At 40.3% G+C, this 18,760-nt stretch overlaps 1 protein-coding gene across 1 annotated transcript in view; it reads left to right on the top strand.

Annotated features, from left to right (window-relative positions):
* YME1L1 (YME1 like 1 ATPase) overlaps positions 1-18,760 on the top strand; it is a 34,912-nt gene that overhangs the window by 14,738 nt on the left and 1,414 nt on the right. The window contains exons 8-18 of the mRNA XM_004605377.3: positions 1,795-1,877; positions 4,246-4,336; positions 6,275-6,427; positions 7,614-7,746; positions 8,567-8,629; positions 10,044-10,156; positions 11,342-11,497; positions 13,074-13,225; positions 14,686-14,812; positions 14,899-14,972; positions 15,795-15,881. Coding sequence (XP_004605434.1) covers positions 1,795-1,877; positions 4,246-4,336; positions 6,275-6,427; positions 7,614-7,746; positions 8,567-8,629; positions 10,044-10,156; positions 11,342-11,497; positions 13,074-13,225; positions 14,686-14,812; positions 14,899-14,972; positions 15,795-15,881 — 1,232 coding nt within the window. The remainder of the gene's footprint in view (positions 1-1,794; positions 1,878-4,245; positions 4,337-6,274; positions 6,428-7,613; positions 7,747-8,566; positions 8,630-10,043; positions 10,157-11,341; positions 11,498-13,073; positions 13,226-14,685; positions 14,813-14,898; positions 14,973-15,794; positions 15,882-18,760) is intronic.

Here is an 18,760-nt window from a genome sequence, read left to right as displayed (position 1 = left end):
AGCCTGGGGCAGGCAGGGGTCATTCTGGGCAGTGCCAGGGATAGTGTAGGTGCCAGGCATCACACCCAGGCCTTTTGCATGCATAGCCTGCTGGTCTGTCGCTCTAGCCTCAGAGCTTTTCTTAGTTTGAGAAAATAATATCTTGCTAAAGCTCCAGTGGATTTGTTAGATTGAAATGTCATTTTATATCCTGGTAATGTTTTCACAGATTTTTGTAAAATGTTATCCATCTAACTCAAAAACCCAGTTTAAAAGGCTGTAGAAGAATTTTATAACAGCAGTATTCAAAAAATATAAAATTTAAATTTACTTTGAAAATTACCTCAGATAAGTTCTGTGGTTTTTCAGCTTGTCAGACTGAAAATTAAGTGAGGCCAGGCAGATAGCTCAGGGTCTAGAGCACTTGCATTGCATGTGGGAGCTTCACTATCTGGCACCTCATAGTTCCCTGAGCATTGTTGTGAGTTACCTAAGAGCACTGTGCTGGGAGTACTGGGCACTGCTCGGAGGATTTTAGGGGGTAATTTTTATTTACTTGGGGGGGAGGATTTTGGGGCCACACCTTATAATACTAAGGGCTTATTCCTGTGTCTGAGTTCAGGGATCACTCCTGGTGGACTTGGGAGACCATATGAATTACTGGGGATTGAACCAAGGTCTGTTAAATGCAAGGCAAGAGCCTTACCCTTTGTATTATCTCTCTGGCTCCCTTTTTTTGGGGGGGAACTTGGACCACACCTAGAGGTACTCATAACTTACTATTGGCCTGTGCTCAGGGATACACCTGGTGGGGCTTGGGACCATATGTGGTGCAGGGATCAAACCAGGTTCGCCTTCTGTATTATCTTCCCAGCCCCCAGAATTAATTTGAAAAATCAAGTAGAGTAGATTTCATTCTGGAGTTGTCCACATCCCAGCTGTGAACATAATTTCTCTTCCTTTGTGGGACTCACTCTTCATATTTCCTAAATATTAATCTACTTTTTAAAAAATGAAGTGATGGGGCTGGAGTGATAGCACAGCGGGTAGGGCGTTTGCCTTGCATGCGGCCGACCCGGGTTCAAATCCTAGCATCCCATATGGTCCCCTGAGCACCGCCAGGAGTAATTCCTGAGTGCAGAGCCAGGAGTAACCCCTGTGCATCGCCAGGTGTGACCCAAAAACCAAAAAAAAAAAAAAAAAAAAAGAAGTGATAATATCAGGTTTCAGTGCTTCCAATTGTTTCTCACCCACCATCAGTTTTGGTCATGTTTACTCTTTTTATGATTGGTTATTTTGAGAGAGAAAAACAGGTGTACAATTAGGAACATGAATTTGGGGGTGGCGGTGTGATATTGTAGTGGGTAGAGCATTTATCTTTCACACGGCTGACCCAGGCTTGATCCCCGGCCCCCCGGGATCTTGGTCCCAGATCCCACCAGGAATAAGCCCTGAGTATGGCTGGGTGTCCCTTTCCACTCCCCCCACTCTCACCCCCCTGCCAAAAAGTAGTAATTTTCAGGTAAGTCACCCAAATCAGATGCCTGCGAGGCAAATGCCCTACCCACTTTGCTGTCACTCCAACCCCAATAGTTCTTTTTTTTTTAATTGAAAAGCACAAACATTTTAATGTTAATTTAGAGAATTATTCCTTGAACTTGATCCGAAATTCAGAAAACCTAATTTTTGCTACTACTTTGACTTAATGTATATGAGTTGAGATATTTGATTTCGCTTGTCAACTAAACAAAAGGTAATTAAAATTTAGTGCTTTTATCATGTATATTGTTTGTTTGTTTGTTTTCTTCCTGTTAGTTCGCTTCCGGACAACAACAGGATTGGATTCTGCAGTTGATCCTGTCCAGATGAAAAATGTCACCTTTGAACATGTTAAAGGAGTGAGTTAAGACATTCACTCTAACCTTTCAAACATACCGTTGTAGATAAGTGTGTAAATAATAGAAAATGTGTATGTTGTTCTCCTGACCGTTCCCCCACTCCCATTTCTTAGCACAGAGGTAAATCCCCTGTAATATCCTCAGTGATTAGCAGCACGTTTTATTCAGCTGTTTTGCTCTTTGACCCAAGTTTCCGACAAGAGTTCCTCAGTCCTTTGGGATTTCCTTGGTGCTAGTGCTTTTGTATAATAATGGGATCTTAGGGGACTTCTGGACAGTTTCAGGAATGCAACTGGTCACCAGGAAGATCCTACCACGATAAGAAGTCTATGGACTTTTCTCTGGCAAGAGGAGACACGCTGCAATTGGAGTTATTAATTGATTGTATCTAATGGAAACCCCCTAAATATTGCGCAGTGTGAGGTTCAGGGAACTCCCGAGCTGTAAACACTGGAGAGCTTGGGAAGGCTGCATGCTTTCCCACCCAGCCTGTGCATCTCTTTAGGGCAGTTTTTCAACTATTTAGAGTAATAAACCAACTTAGCAAGTTCATTGAAACAAGAAAGAGTTCTGACGATCTTTAGTTAGTTATATCACTCAGCCAGGTGTGCTCCTCACAAATCCTTTGCCCACCCCCCCCAAAATTTTTTTTTTTAAATTATCAGAACCTAGCATCTATATCAAGTTATTATACCTTCTCACCCCAAGTAACTATTATCCTGTCTTGGAACATATACCAGCTTAGCCTGCTTTGAGTTTTGGGTTTTTTTTGTTTGTTTTGGTTTTGGTTTTGGGCCACACCCGACCATGCTCAGGGGGTTACTCCTGGCTCTGTACTCAGAAATCACTCCTGGAGGACTTGGGCGAACATATGGTATGCATGCAATGTTCCAGCACCTGGCCCTCCTTCAGTGTCCTCAGTTTCCCTCCACTCCCCCAAGTCTGTCTGTCTGTCTCTCTCTCCCTCCCTCTCCCTTACCCTCACCCTCTCTCTCCCTCCCTCTCTCACTCTCACTCCCTCGCCCTCCCTCTCTCGCTCTTTTTTCTTTTTAGGTATCATGGTTTGCAATACAGATTTTCTTGCATCTACTTTATCTACTTTATTTTCTTTATCTACTTTCATCATTCAGTTCTTGTTCAGAGTGATCATTTCCAACCAGTGTGATTCTTCACCAAGTAGGCCTTATAGTTGAATTTGAGGGTCTTGTACTTTTCTGACTCTCCAGGGCTCCTGAAGGTAGTCAGGGACCATGGTGCTAGGAGGGATTGAACCACGTGTTTGCATATTTTCTCTGCGGTCTCTAAGTTATTCTTTCTGAAAACACAGGGACCAGCTTCAGAGAAATTCCTACCAGAGCCATACTTGGCAGTGTTCTGGAGACCACATAATACTGGAAATAAAACTTGGGGCCTCATATATGCTAGTATGTGCTCTGTCACTTGAACTATCTTCCCTGATAGTCATTTCTTTGTTTTGGGGCCAGACCCGGTGCTGATTAGGGGTTATTCCTGGCACTCTACTTGGTGGTGATTGGAAATCATGTACTCAGAAATGAATGCAGTCCATCTTGCACAGCATTCACTCTAGCCCCTCACCAACCCCTCGGCTCCTTTGAAAAAACTTTCTACTCAGTTATAGGTACAAATTCTATAAATCTCTACAACTGTATATTCACGTAGACCCCTAGTCTTATAATTTCAAGGGCTTATTGTGGATAATAAACACATTTAATGTTTTTTGAAGTAAAAACAGGTTTTATTTCAAGTTCAGGGGGGCAGGGGTCAGAGACTGGATAGTCCCATGGACCTCTGATTTTACTTAAGTGTGCCTGACAGTGCCACCCTTTGGTGGGTCCAGCCCACTGAGGTTTTGTTGTTGTATTTTTTTTCTTTTATTAAGACACCAGAACTTACAAAGTTATTCATGGTTTGGTTTCAGGCGTACGATGTTCCAGCACCATTACCACCATCATTGTCAACTTGGCTAGTGTTGCTAGATTCTCTCCCACCCCCACTCCCCACCCCTAGCCTGTATGGGGTACATTCCGAGCCCGGGTGGGGGGGTGTTTGGAGTCTGTGTGTTTGGGCTACAGCTGCTAGTGCTCAGGTATCAGTTCTGGCTCTGTGTTCAGGAATCGCTCCTGATGGTGCCTGGGGGATGATGTACCCAAAGTGATCCCTTGGCCCCCCACCCCTACCCCGTTACTTCCTGCCTGCCTCTTCCCTCCTCACTTTCATTCCCTTTCTGTCCTCCTCTTCCCTAGCTCTGCTGTCATGGGTGATCTAGGCATCTCCCCTGTCCTCCTAAGAGGTTGCCTTGATAATTCCGTGTTTACTTCAAGTTATTTGGTAAATTTTATCACTCCAGGTGGAGGAAGCCAAACAAGAATTACAGGAAGTTGTTGAATTCTTGAAAAATCCACAAAAATTTACTGTACTTGGAGGTAAACTCCCAAAAGGTAAGTTAATTTTTATTTAATCTTTGGTTATAATTTCAAACTTGCTAAGTTGCTCTTAAAATAGAGAATGCTCTCCAGTGAAGATGACTCCATATTCTTAAACGCAACAATTTTTTAGCCTTTTGAGAATGAATTATAGATATATTCCAGTACTCCTAGGAACCTCATTGTATCTTTTCTAAAGTGAAAGGATATTCTCTATATAACTATAATAGTTACTAGCACTGTAGCACTGTCACACTGTCGTCCTGTTTTTCATCGACTTGCTCGAGCAGGCACCAGTAACCATTGTGAGACTTGCTGTTACTGTTTTTGGCATATCAAATACGTCATGGGTAGTTTGCCAGGCTCTGCGGATAATAGTTATTAAAATCAGAAAGTTCAATATGATATGGATCTAAACTTTCAAATGTATAGTCATATTCAGGTTTTAGCTGTTTTTTTTTTTTAAATATCCTGAGTTGCAGTTTTGCTCTCATCCATCACCCACCCCACCCATGGTTAAGAACCCAATGTAGTTTCATAGAATATTTATGGTTTTTTTGTTCTGCTTTCAGTATTTTTGTTTGTTTTGCTTTTGTTTTTGGCCCACACCTGGTAATGCTCAGGGGTTTTTTCCTGGCTCTACACTCAGGAATTATTCCTGGTGGTGCTCGGGACCATATGGGATGCTAGGGACCAATCCCAGATTGGCTGTGTGCAAGGCACTTTACTCACTGTGCTATCTCTCTGGCTCTATTTAGATTTCTTTTTTTTTTTGTCAGACAAGGTTCATACCTGGTGGCGATTAGGAACCCTTTAGTGCCAGTGGTCAAAACCAGGGCCTCACATAGGCAGGGCATGTACTCTGCCACTTGCCACATCCCTAACTCACTAAAAGTTTGTAATTATACTTACTTTTTACTCACTGAAGCAGAGATTGCCTCCTCCTGGCCTTTGTTGATTTTTAAAATGTCTGATAAATGAAGTTCTATATGAAGCAGGGAATTCTGTTATTCTATCTTAAGAAACAGTATTTTGAGAGATAGAGAATGCAGTGCCGTGGGGGTGGGGGGTGAGGAATGATGCACCTGGTTTACTCCCCTGACTACTGTACATTACTCAAAAGGAGAATATTATGAGGAAATTCAAAATTATGAGAAAGTTTGAAAGTTATAGGCATTAAGTATTTTAGGTCTAATTATAGATGGTTATTAAACACCATCTAAGATTAGAGACATTGTCCTAAGTCAGTGTAATAATTTGTTGTACCAAGTAAACTTAAACTCTGTTTCCTTAATATCACATATTTTCCAGTCTTCAAAATTTCACCAGATGTTCTTAGGTTATTTTTTTTAACTTATATTTTAAAGAAAGAATATTAAGTCAAGGTGTTCGCAGTGCATATGTTTTGCCTCTGTCTTTTTAGGGGGGTTTTGTTTGTTTTGGGGCCACACCTGGCAGTGCTCAGAACTTTTTACTGGCAAGCTTGGGGCTCAACCCTGGTTGGCTAAAAGCTCTTACCCACTTTCCCGCTTCAGCCCCTTTTACATAAATTTTATCTTGTTTAGTTTTAAATAGGTTTATATTCCTTTCCTCCAATTTTTTTCTTATCTATGATGCATAGTTTTTAAGCATCACTGGAAAATTCTTTACAGAAGATAAACCTTGAAGTGAACCTTTGGCAGGGGCAGAGCCTAGGGAATGGGGCGGGGTGGGGGGGCGTGATTTGTGCCATACCAGCAGTGCTTAGATGGGACCATGTTGTATAGAACTCAGTCCAGTTAGCTATTGCCTTGGTCCTGTAATGGCATATTTGAAAGAAACTAGGTATATTTTGATGTTTCAAAGTATTGGTCATCGATATTCCTTCAAACTCAGATCTGTATAGTTTTCTTTTATAGATTTAGAGCTGAATTTTCTTTTGTCTGACTCATTCCTGTTTATCTTTTTTTTAAGGAATTCTTTTAGTTGGACCACCAGGGACTGGAAAGACACTTCTGGCTAGAGCTGTGGCTGGAGAAGCTGATGTTCCTTTTTATTATGCATCTGGGTCAGAATTTGATGAGATGTTTGTGGGTGTGGGAGCCAGCCGTATAAGAAACCTTTTCAGTACGTTCTCATTTATCTTGCTTGTGGTACTACTTTTTCTCAACTTCAGGGCAAAGAGGTTTTTGTCTAGTTGATTTTGATTGATGGCTGAAGTAACCATTGTGGGGTTCTGGTGCCAGGTGACTTGGTGTGCTGGTGCCAGGTGACTTAGTGTGCGAGCCTACTGTAGTTAGTGCAGTGTGTGATCCTCACTGTAGTTCGTGTAACCAGTGTAGTGTGTGATTCCAACTGTAGTTAGTGCAGTTAGTGTAGTGTTCGATTCTAACTGTAGTTAGTGTAATCAGTATAGTGTGCGATCCCAGCTGTAGTCAGTGTAGTATCTGCTCCTCACTGTAGTCACTGTAGTGTGTGATCCTCTCACTGTAGTTAGTATAGTCAGTGTAGTGTGTGATCCCAACTGTAGTTAGCATAGTCAGTGTAGTGTGTGATCCTAACTGTAGTGCGATTCTAATCCTTTTACGGTCAGAAAAACTAGTGAAGGCCTTAAATAAGGTTGAGTTGTAACTGTCTCTTTCATTATATTTTTCTCAGAGTTACAGAGAGTGATTAGCCTTTAATCTGAGTGTATATGGCATTTGTGCAGCTAGGAATAGTGAATATATGTTCGTTTTTATTTTATATTTACATATATATTTATATATATATTTATATTCCATGTGTCATACATGGTTGAGACTTAAATTAGAATTTAAAGAGAAAGATTTCCTTTTCAAACTGAGTAACTTTTGATTTATTTATTTTGGGCCCCACCTGGTGGCGCTCAGGACTTATTCTCGGCTCTGAGCCCTGGGACCACTTCTGTTGGTGTTTGGGGGGACCATATAGAGGGCTGTGGATTAAATCCAGATCAGCTGTGCAAGGCAAGCACCTTACTCTCTGCTGTTTCTGTAGCCCCCAACTTTTGATATTCGTACACATTTTAAATATTCAGTAGTTAGGGGCCGGAGCGATAGCACAGCGGGTAGGGCGTTTGCCTTGCATGCAGCCGACCCAGGTTCGATCCCCGGCATCCCATATGGTCCCCCAAGCACCGCCAGGAGTAATTCCTGAGTGCAGAGCCAGGAGTAACCCCTGAGCATCGCTGGGTGTGACCCAAAAAGCAAAAAAAAAAAAAAAAAAATTCAGTAGTTATACAGTTCTAAAAAAATATTTATGAAACTTACCTATATTCTTTTGTTTTTTGTAGGGGAAGCAAAAGCAAATGCTCCTTGTGTTATATTTATTGATGAATTAGATTCTGTTGGTGGGAAGAGAATTGAATCTCCAATGCATCCGTATTCAAGGCAGACTATAAATCAACTTCTTGCTGAAATGGATGGGTAATTCAGTCTTCCTTTCTACAATATGATGTTTTGGTAACATTCTATAAATATGAAAATTTTTCTGTTGATGACACAGTAGTTCCTGTGTCATCAATTGTTGATCTTTAGATATTATTTTACTTAACTGTATTTATGACAGGAAAGCAGTGTTTCCAGTTTGGACTAGTAGTTTGGTTATTTATACAGTAGAGGGAAGAGAGTATGACACAGATTTGTCGCTAACTTTGTTGGAGTAGGTGAAAGGTTAGCAGCAGTTTGCAAATCTAAGCAACAGGATATACTATGAAAGGAACCGAAAGTTTCTTCAAATCAGACAGGACTTTTTGAAACCAAATAGGAAGACTGGGGGCAAATAATATGAATTGATGAGCTTCAGATTTTTTTTTTTTTTGCTTTTTGGGTCACACTGGGTGATGCACAGGGGTTACTCCTGGCTCTGCACTCAGGAATTACTCCTGGAGATGCTTGGAGGACCATATGGGTGCTGGGAATCAAACCTTGTTTGGCTGCGTGCAAGGAAAAGATGCCCTACCCACTGTGCTATCTCTCCAGCCCCCAAAATAATTTTTTACAGCTGGATATTCCACCTTTTTGTATTACGCCATCTTGTATGTAGAACAAATATTGGGAAGGTATCTGGTCTCAGATGATTCTGCAGTTTTTTTCTAGTGGTTTTATGAATGTGCAGGCCTGAAACTTGTTCTTTTAAAAAGTAATTGAGATGTATTTAGCAATTTGGCTTAAGAGAGATTAGCCATTTGCTGCTAAAATTGTTGAAAAACTGCTTCTGAATGCTGATTTGTTTGTTTTTAATTAGCTTTAAACCCAATGAAGGAGTAATCATCATTGGAGCTACAAACTTTCCAGAGGCTTTAGACAAGTAAGTAGTAGAAGAGAGGTTTTATGAAATACATTCGAGAACATGGTTGAACTTTAAAAACGTTTACTAAAAGAACTCATGACATTAATGCTTGGAGGAAAACTCAGACTGGAGCATATGCCTGGTGTGGGGGTCTGGGGTGGCTCAAGCATTGCCTGGACCAAGTATTTTATTATTGGGCCTGAGGGTTGAATTGTGCAGTCCATATAACCAGGCACAACTTGGGCATAGATTGCCCCCACCCCCAACTGCTTGGGAATACTCCTTGCCACTTCCCCCCCACACACACACACAAAGAGAGCCCATTACAAAACATAGAATTTCACTTATATAAAATCTCATGAACAAATATCATTGTCAAAAGTGGTTTCCAGAGGCTGGGAACAGTGGGGAGTCACTGCCAGTGGATTTGGTGTTTCATTCTGGGTGATGGAAAATATTTCTGTTTGATTGTAGATTTTAGTGACTGAATTGTAACTGAATGTACTAAAATCCACTGAATAGGACCAGAGAGCTGATTCAGTGAGCCGGATCACATACCTTGTTTGCAGGAGATCTGGGTTCAATTCCTGGCACCAAATGGTCTTTATTCTTGGCACCACCAGGAGTCACCCCTGTATGCAGACCTAGCAAAGCCAAGAGAGTAAACCCTGAGCACTGTAGGCTGGGACCCCAAAATACAACAGAACAATAACAACACCCTAAAATCAATGAATTATTCATTTTAAAGTCTGAGATACATGATTAATATAACTTTAAAACTGTTACATATGACAGGTTTGGAGGTTGGAGATCATTTTTAAAATTCACTATAGTATTTTCTATACCCATACTATACCCACACACAGTTTCCTTTTGTTTTCATGCCCCACCTGGTAGTGCTTAGGAGACCACTGTGGCTTAGTGCTTTGGGATTTGCTCCTGGTGGTACACTGCAGGATCATGTGTTAGAGATTGAACCTGAGCCCCTGCATGCACAGCATGCACTCAGCCCATTGAGCTATCTTTCTAACTCCTAGTAGCATAATTTTGCTGGTTTTTGTTAGGGAAGTTGGATTTTAGTTCAGATAGTTGTCTTTTTATAAGACTCTACTCCAACTTTCTGTACAGAGCAGTTGAGATGAATAAATAAGTCACATAATTTGCTATAGAATTATTCGTTCTTAATAACTGACTTGCCTGTTTATGTTTCTGAGGGTTGCTTACTATGTAGATGCACAGATTTTTATGTATTTAAGATGTTATTCTGCTTTTGCTTATTTACTTATTGAAACTTATTTTGACAGGTTTTGCAAAAAACACTCTGCTTATTTAAAATGCCATCTAGTTTTGTGGCTGTTTTCTTCTCCATAGGTTATTAGTCCTATTTAACCTTCCAGCTTATTATTTTACATGTTTTATTTTTTCCTTTTAGTGCCTTAATACGTCCTGGTCGTTTTGACATGCAAGTTACTGTTCCAAGGCCCGATGTGAAAGGTCGAACAGAAATTTTGAAATGGTATCTCAATAAAATAAAGTATGATCAGTGTAAGTTTCATCCACAGTACAAACATCTGTGTTTGGGCAGCACTAATTCACTTTGTTTGTAGTCTTAAAGACACGTCTTTAAAATCATTTCCTTTCGAGGTCCTTTCCTTCTTCCACTTATATTTCCTTTTTTTAAAAGTCCATTTTTCAGTGTGTATGCAGGAGATTTAATCATTTTTGTATCTTGATTCTAAAGAAAGTTATACTGTAGAATATTTAGATGAATAATTTTAAAGACAGTGTATGTGTAAATGATATTAAGGTGAATGTAAACTATAAAATAAGAGGAAAAGCATCTGTATAATATAAACATAGTACCTTATGTGATAAATAATCACCGTGGGGCCAAAAGACAATGATGGAAATATGTGGAAAATACTGGTCCCACTTGAGTAATAAAACTGTCAAAACTGTGCATTTTAGGGGGTAGAGGATGTCTCAAGTAGTCGAGAGGCCAAGGATTCAATCCCATGCAGGGAGTGGCATTACCCCCTCTTCCACTGTTAGGTTGACCTACCTGGAGAGTTAGGCACTGTTAGATGTGACCCGGATTCTCCTCCCTCCTGCCCATCACCAGATGTGACCCCCACAATGAAAAGTAATAAATCTGTAGCATTTTTTAAAGAGTTGGGTAGGTTCATCAAGCCACATATGTTTCAATGACAAGGATTCCTTCCTTATTTGGGGATCACACTATTTTATAGAGCATCTTCAGGGCAGTGTAGAAGGGCTGAGAATGGTGAGATTTCCACAAAACTTCACAGTCACCAAAAGCCAGGCGTTTAAATTTTTAAACATTCAGATAAATAGTTTACAAAGCATCCACAGTGAAAGAAGTTAAACTTTAATGAATGAGGAGGATACCTTTATGTTCAAATTATTTTGAAATGAGATAACAGAAAACAAAATGTCTGTGACTATGCTTTTTCATTGTGTGGCTAGGCTGTTAGTAATGCAGTTGAAGGTTTATTGCCATATCTGCCAATTTTACATTTCTCTTTTTTTTTTCCCCATAAAACTAATTTCATGAACATTTAGGATTTTGGTCTAGTGATAATGGTAATTTTGGCCTTTTTCCTTGAGTATTTAGAAAAATGAGTTAAAGTTAAGTTTCATCATAGTTCAGGGTAACTTTTATTTTGTCAGGAGTTTGTTTGAAGATTTTAATTTTGTATCTATGCATAGCTGTTGATCCAGAAATCATCGCTCGTGGTACGGTTGGCTTTTCCGGAGCAGAGCTGGAGAATCTTGTGAACCAAGCAGCATTGAAGGCAGCTGTTGATGGGAAAGAAATGGTTACCATGAAGGAACTAGAATTTTCAAAAGATAAAATTTTAATGGGTAGGCCTTTTTCTATCCTCCTTTCCCCTCCATTTTATATAATTGTGTTACAGAACAATTACTACTTTGTGTGGAAAAAAACATTAAAAAGAAAGCTATTTATATATATATATGTATATATATATATACTCAAATACGTGTATACACATACAGACACCCCTCCTCCCCAAATTTGGCTCCTTGGAGAAGAAAAATTAAACTCTGAAAATGGGGTGGTTCAAGTCTTCACTTTTGTTCAATATTGCTAAGAAGACTAGCTGGATTTGATCTGGGTGTAGTGCTCAAGTGGCACTCGCGCAAGCGCGCACACACACGTGTGCAAGGCTCAGCGTTTGATTCCCTGCACCTGTGGCCCTCTGAGCTCCACTGGGGCTCCCATCAACCCTCGAGCATTGCCAGATATAACACCTATAAAAGGAGGAAAAGAATAGTTAAAAGTACTTGCTTTCAGGTGGGGGGGTGGAAAGTACTTGCTTTCTGTATTTAATTTTGTATTGACTTCAAAATAGGTTAGTTTGTGGCATTTTGTTAAACTGATTTACTGGGGCTTAGAAAGATGGTACAGAAGGTAAACCACTACTGCTTTTCATGAATCTGGTCATGCCTTGCATGTGACCAACCTGGGTTTGACCCCCAACACCCTGTGTGGTCCCTTAACCCCTGCCAAGTGTGATCTTTGAGTGCAGAGCCAATAGTAAGTCCTGAACACGTCAGGTATGACTCAAAAACACACACAGTGAAATATTCACGCTTTCCCATTGTTTTTTTGTTTTTTGCTTTTTGGGTCACACCCAGCGATGCTCAGGGGTTACTCCTGGCTTTGCACTCAGGAATTACCCCTGGCAGTGCTTAGGGGACCATATGGGATGCCGGGGATTGAACCCAGGTTGGCCGCGTGGGTTGGACCCCGGCCCCATCACGCTTTCCCTTTGGATAAAAGGATTTAGATGATTGTATAATTTTTATTTTTAGGTTTACCAGATGTGATTTACTTGTGTCATAGAATGCATTCTACATTCCATTTTTTTTTTTGTGCTATTTAAAATATTTGTTAATGAAGACAGAGAAGACGGGTTTAGGCACCTGCCTTGCAGGCTGTTGACCCTATTTGGCCCTGCCATCACACAGTTACGTGAGCAGTTCTGGGTATGGCTCAGAAATCTCACAGGGAAACAATACATTTTCTTTTCTTTTTTTTTTTCTTTTTGCTTTTTGGGTCACACCCGGCGATGCACAGGGACCCCTGGTGGTGCTCAGGGGACCATATGGGATGCTGGGATTTGAACCTGGGTTGGCCACGTGCAAGGCAACTGCCCTGCCCGCTGTGCTATCACTCCAGCCCCAACATTTTCTTTTCTTTTAATAGAATGCTTTCTCAGAAAACAGTTAATGAGATTAAATTGTTACTTTAAAGGTAGCTTCAAGCCCTGCAGTGTGTGCGTGGCACCTTCACAGTCCCAGAAGTGACCTCCAAAGCAAAAGTAAAACCAGAAAACAGCCACTTCAGGGCAGATGGGTTTTGTGTAAATATACTATCCTAATGTATTATTTCTCATACTTAACTATCTCTCTGTAGGGCCTGAACGTAGAAGTGTGGAGATTGATAACAAAAACAAAACCATTACTGCGTATCATGAGTCTGGTCATGCCATTATTGCCTATTACACTAAAGATGCAATGCCTATCAACAAAGCCACAATCATGCCGCGAGGGCCAACGCTTGGACATGTAAGTATCCTGGAGCTTCGTTTTTGTTGTTTGATTTTTTTGTGTTTCTTGTTTGGGGGTTACACCTGGGGGTTCTCAGTGCTTACTCGTGACTTGGTACTCAAGGACACGCCTGGCATTGCTCAGGGACCATATGGGGTACTGTGGATTGAACCTTGGTCAGCTGCTTACAGGACAAATGCTCTACCCGCTATACTATTGCTGAGACCCCTGTAGTGTTTTCCTTTAAGTAGCTTCCCTAGAAATATGTAGAAAATACCTTTAAAACTCCTCCGTCCCCCCACCCTGCCCCAAATTAAAGTGGTAGCAGGTGGAGTTTTTGCCTTACATGCACCTGAACCACATTTGATCGCTGGCACTTACATATGGTCTCCTGAGCCCTGACAGCAGTGATCCAGAGCACCTCTGGTATAGTATAATAAAGCAAAAGAAAGAAAATAAACAGGAATGCAAGATATTTGTGTCAGAGAGGTAGCCCAGTGGGGTGGAGTGCATGCTTTGATGTTGGAAGCTTGAGTTTTATCCTTGATACCCACATACCCATGGTGCCACAAGCACTTCCAAGAGTAACACCTGAGCATCTCCAGATGTGGACCAACCCGTACTTCCTCTTCAAAAAAAAAAAAAAAAATTTTGTACAATCTATTCTTCTTCTGTGTTAACCCCCCTCCTCCAAAATAAAATATATCAATTTGAAATGATAGATATATGCATTCTTAAGTGTTCACAGACTGAGAAATGAATTAGTAAGACATGGAATATATATTTTTTGAACTGCTAATCACTTGAAGTTGAAATCTTGCAATTTAAAACAGTATTGATAAACCCAGGGATAATGTGCTTAGTGAAACAAGCTAGATGGAGAAAGACAAACATGGTCTATTTTTATTTGTAGCATCTGGAGAAAACAGACGAGCTTAAATTTGTGCTCTGTAAGACCAAATTAACAGCGGAAAAGGGTTAGAGGAGGTGGGTAAGGTAGGATAGAGGAAAGAACCATATTGAAGGACAGAATTGTACTCTCAGTGCAAACTTAAAACTTAACATACCCTTTTTGAATCTTCTACATTGTTATAATGCAGTGTTCAATTTTGTTTTCTAAATTGGTCCTTTGTTACTTTCATCAGTCACCTGACAGTTGTCTCCTTTAAATGTCATGAATATCTGGGCTGGAGAGAGTGTATAGCACATAGGGCATTGGGCATTTGCCTTGCACGCAGGTGACCTGGGTTCGATCCCCAATACACCATACGGTCCCCCGAGCACCACCAGGAGTAATTCCTGAGTGCAGAGCTAGGAGTAACCCCTGAGCAATGCCTAGTGTGGCCCCAAACCAAAACAATTAAAATAAATATTATGAATTTCTGCATCATAATATATAAAGTAAAGTAATTCTCATGATTATGAAATGTTTCAGAATTGGATTCCAATTCTATTGGTTTGCTTTTTCAATTGCCTAGGTTTCTCTGCTGCCTGAGAATGACAGGTGGAATGAAACGAGAGCTCAGCTTCTTGCCCAGATGGATGTCAGCATGGGCGGGAGAGTGGCCGAGGAGCTCATATTTGGAAGCGATCATATTACCACAGGTTGGCTTTTTTAGAATGGACTGAGTCCAAACTGTGCTTATTGATTCAAAGAATTTTTAAAAATTGAGCTATGTTTTAAATTTCAGGTGCTTCTAGTGATTTTGATAATGCAACTAAAATAGCAAAGCGGATGGTTACCAAATTTGGAATGAGTGAAAAGGTAATAATAGTAAATGTTAAATCCTTCTTCATGTATCTATTGATGATATGCCAGATATTGTTGTGAAGAGGATTCTAATGACCTCAAAAATTAAAGGATAAGACAATTTTTTTAGCTTTTTCTGTTTAGAAGACTTGCTGAGCTTGCTTAACTTTGCCCTTTCCACATAGTTCACGTTCCTACATTTATCACTGTGACCCTGTGGCATGAGGAAGCAGTTCTAATGCTCTGTGAATTGTGGATTTCTGGACTTGCAGTACCTGCCAAGGTTTTCTTAAGAAGGTACTCAGAAGACAATAACAAAATTAAAAAGAAAAGAGAGAGAGAAAGATTTAAAAAAAAAAAAAAAAAAAGAAAGAAAGAAGGTACTTGGAGGGCCCAGAGGAGTAATGCAGTGTTTTGGAGCACCTGGCTTTTATTCAAGTGTGTGGTCATAAGTTGAAATCCCTGGTGTTCCACATGCACTGATTTGCAATCCTGGCAGCTCTGTTATTTGAGCCTGGCTGCTCTCCTGTCAGTTATCCACTGGTGTCACAATTTCTGGATTCCCCACTGCCAGTTGTATGAAAGCACAAGGGTTTGGCCCCCAGCAAGCACTGCAATGAAAAAAAAAAAGAAAAGGTATATATATCCCTTACAGTTTTCTCTTATTCACACTTTTTATTTTAGTGTCATGCTTTGAGATGAGTGATGAAAGTTTTACCCTGCAGAACATTTTTGTATTGTATTTGTTCCTTGTCCCCCATGGTATTTGTACTGCTTTCTTAGTTACATTTAGTTGTGGAGGTTTCTGTTCAATTTCTTTGTTCCCTCTTATTTTAGCTTGGAGTTATGACCTACAGTGATACAGGAAAACTGAGCCCTGAAACTCAGTCTGCTATTGAACAAGAAATCAGGATCCTTCTAAGGGTAATGATCATTTTTTATGCATATTTACCTTAGTCAAAGTGGGCCGAGGTAGTTAAATGCTTAGCAAGGTGGTAACTGAAGGTCCTTTGTTATTTAGAAATGTAAGTATATATATATATAAAAAAAAGCATGGACACTATTGCCACCAATGATTTAGTTGATTATTTGGGAATCCTCTGGACATCTTCTGAGTCTTTTTCTTGTTCTTTTTCTGTTTTTATTTTGGGGTCACCCACCTGGTGATGTCCAGGAGTTACTCCTGGCGCTGCACTCAAGAAGTTTTCCTGAGAGCTGGAGCGATAGCACATCGAGTAGGGCATTTGCCTTGCACACGGCCAACCCGGGTTCGATTCCCAGCATCCCATAAGGTCCCCTGAGCACCACCAGGAGTTAATTCCTGAGTGGGTGAAACAGTAGTAACCCCTGTGCATCGCCGGGTGTGACCCAAAAAGTTAAAAAAAAAAAAATTATTCCTGATGGTGCTCAGGTGACCTGCAGGGATCGAATCTGGGTTCACTTTGGCCCCTGAATCTTTATGGTATTTTGGTTACAGCCTAAGAACAGTGTATATTGTTGGTTGTAAATAATCGATTTTACCTACTTACAAAATTCCAAGAGGTAATACTAGTATTAGAATGGGAAAATACTTGTTATTGGGGATATTTTGTCCTTTGACATGCATTTATTCACTTTGTCATGTTCAACAAATATTATTTTGTGTTTCATAGTGTACATTTCCGGGTAACACAAAATAATTTAAAAAAATTCTTTTTGAGTGCAGCGTCCAATACAGATGACAGTTAAATGTGTAATTATAGGGGCTGGAGTGATAGCACAGCGGGTAGGGCATTTGCCTTGCACGCGGCCGACCCGGGTTCAAATCCCAGCATCCCATATGGTCCCCTGAGCACTGCCAGGGGTGATTCCTGAGTGCATGAGCCAGGAGTGACCCCTGTGCATTGCTGGGTGTGACCCAAAAAAAGCAAAAAAAAAAAAAGTGTAATTATAGATATAAGATCACTTAATACTGTGGTTATCTAGTCACAGCACAATGGATTCTTAGGATAGGTTAGTGAATAGAGAAAAAGTGAGATATAGGTAGGTACATTTAAGACATACTGGCATAGAAGAATTCACATGCCCTGTAATATTTGGGCGAGATAACAGCTAATAGAGAAAGCCATGTTTAGATTTCTACCTCCTGTAATTGGATAGTTAATGTATTTGCTGAAGAAAGAATGGCCACAGACTGATTGGAAAGTAATTCTGAATTCCATTTTATATATTTGTGTGTTTGGGCCACACCCAGCAGTCCTTGGGGACTACTCTGCTCTGCTGAGGAGTCACTCCCTTGGTGCTGGGGAGTTCATGCATCAGGGATTGAACCCACGCCTTCTGTGCACGAAGCCTGTGCTCAGTCCACAAAACTAAGCTATTGTGATTACAGAAGAGCTCCGTGAATTTAGTTTTATACAGTACATGTTGTGTTTGAGGCACATTAATGAGGATTTCAGATGGAGAATTACATGCTTCTAGAATTTAGCACAGTCTTGGGTGTTCTACTGTTAGGATGGGCTGGAAGGCATGTCTTCGAAAGGAGAACATGCCTGAGGTGAGTGCCAAAGTTTTAGTGAATGAAAACTGTTTCAAAGGCAGTGGATTGCACAATGAAGCTGCTGGGTGGGACTCTAGTCAAATACTAAGGATGCTAGGGAGTATTACTTTATAGATGAGGATCCTAGTATAGTTGTGGGCTGGAAGTGGTGATGAGAACAGAGAGCTTAGTGAATTTACTCTAGGAGATCGAAAAAGAAACTCTTTAATGTAAAGGAAACAATTTACATATTGTATATATATTATATATGTATATTTTATATATATATCAATAGCTATCCAGCAGGTTTCTGGTGTCTCTCTACCTTCATAGAATCTTTGTTCCCTTTCCCCTGTTATTTATGCAATTTTTAGTAAATGACTGTACTTCTCGAGAGAAATACCCTTTCTTTTCTCTAATTTCTAAAACTCCTATCAATACCAAAAATTGCATCCTTTCCTTTGGAAAGGATAGATTGGTAAGCCAGCCCTCTTCTAGTCGATGCAATCTTAAGATGTTACTAAGGAGAATGAATTACTAATCAGTAGCATGTTAGCTGTAGATTTCTATTTGTTCTTTATTTTTGGTTTATTTGATTTCTGGTTGGGGGAAAGGGAGCTTCCAAGCAATGCTCAGGAGACCCTGGGGGCCCCACTGGGCAGTTTTGGCTAATCAGGGCCTGAGATTGTGATGCTGGGTGGGCCCTCTGGTGCCAGGGATTACCTGCACCACTGTACTTGTGCTCAGGCTCCCCCAGTAATGCTCAGGGTACCAGGTACTGGATATTCAACCCAGTACAGGAACATGCTAGACATGTACCCTACCCGCTGTGTTATCTCTCAACCCCACAAATGTCTGTATTATATTATCTATGCTTTTTGATGTTGATAAATTCATGTTTACAATTTTAGGACCAAACCCAAAGGGCCATGGTTCAACCCTCTACTGTTACAACACCCCTCATGGCCAGACAGACCACTGAACAACCACTGGGAGTAGCACCTTAGTACCACCAAATGTGGGTCCCGGCCATCTCAGAATTTTATGTTTGCACTTTCCAACCAGTTTTACCAGGCAAAATTGTGATTAAACATTCAAATATTTGTATAGTTACTGACACTGCTAAAATTGACTGTTACTAGTGCCATTTTTTGTGAGCTGATAAATGTAATCAAAGTATTACATTTTATTAAATATTAAAAGAATTGAATATATCTTTGAAACAAAGGTGAATTGTAAAAAAAACCAAATACATTAAAATAAGAAAAAAAATAAAATAAGAATT

This window comes from Sorex araneus, chromosome 9 (genome assembly GCF_027595985.1).
Source record: "Sorex araneus isolate mSorAra2 chromosome 9, mSorAra2.pri, whole genome shotgun sequence".
In the NCBI taxonomy this organism is placed as follows: domain Eukaryota; kingdom Metazoa; phylum Chordata; class Mammalia; order Eulipotyphla; family Soricidae; genus Sorex; species Sorex araneus.
The sequence above is the reverse complement of the archived record's forward strand: the minus strand, read 5'-3'. Positions and strand labels throughout refer to the sequence as shown.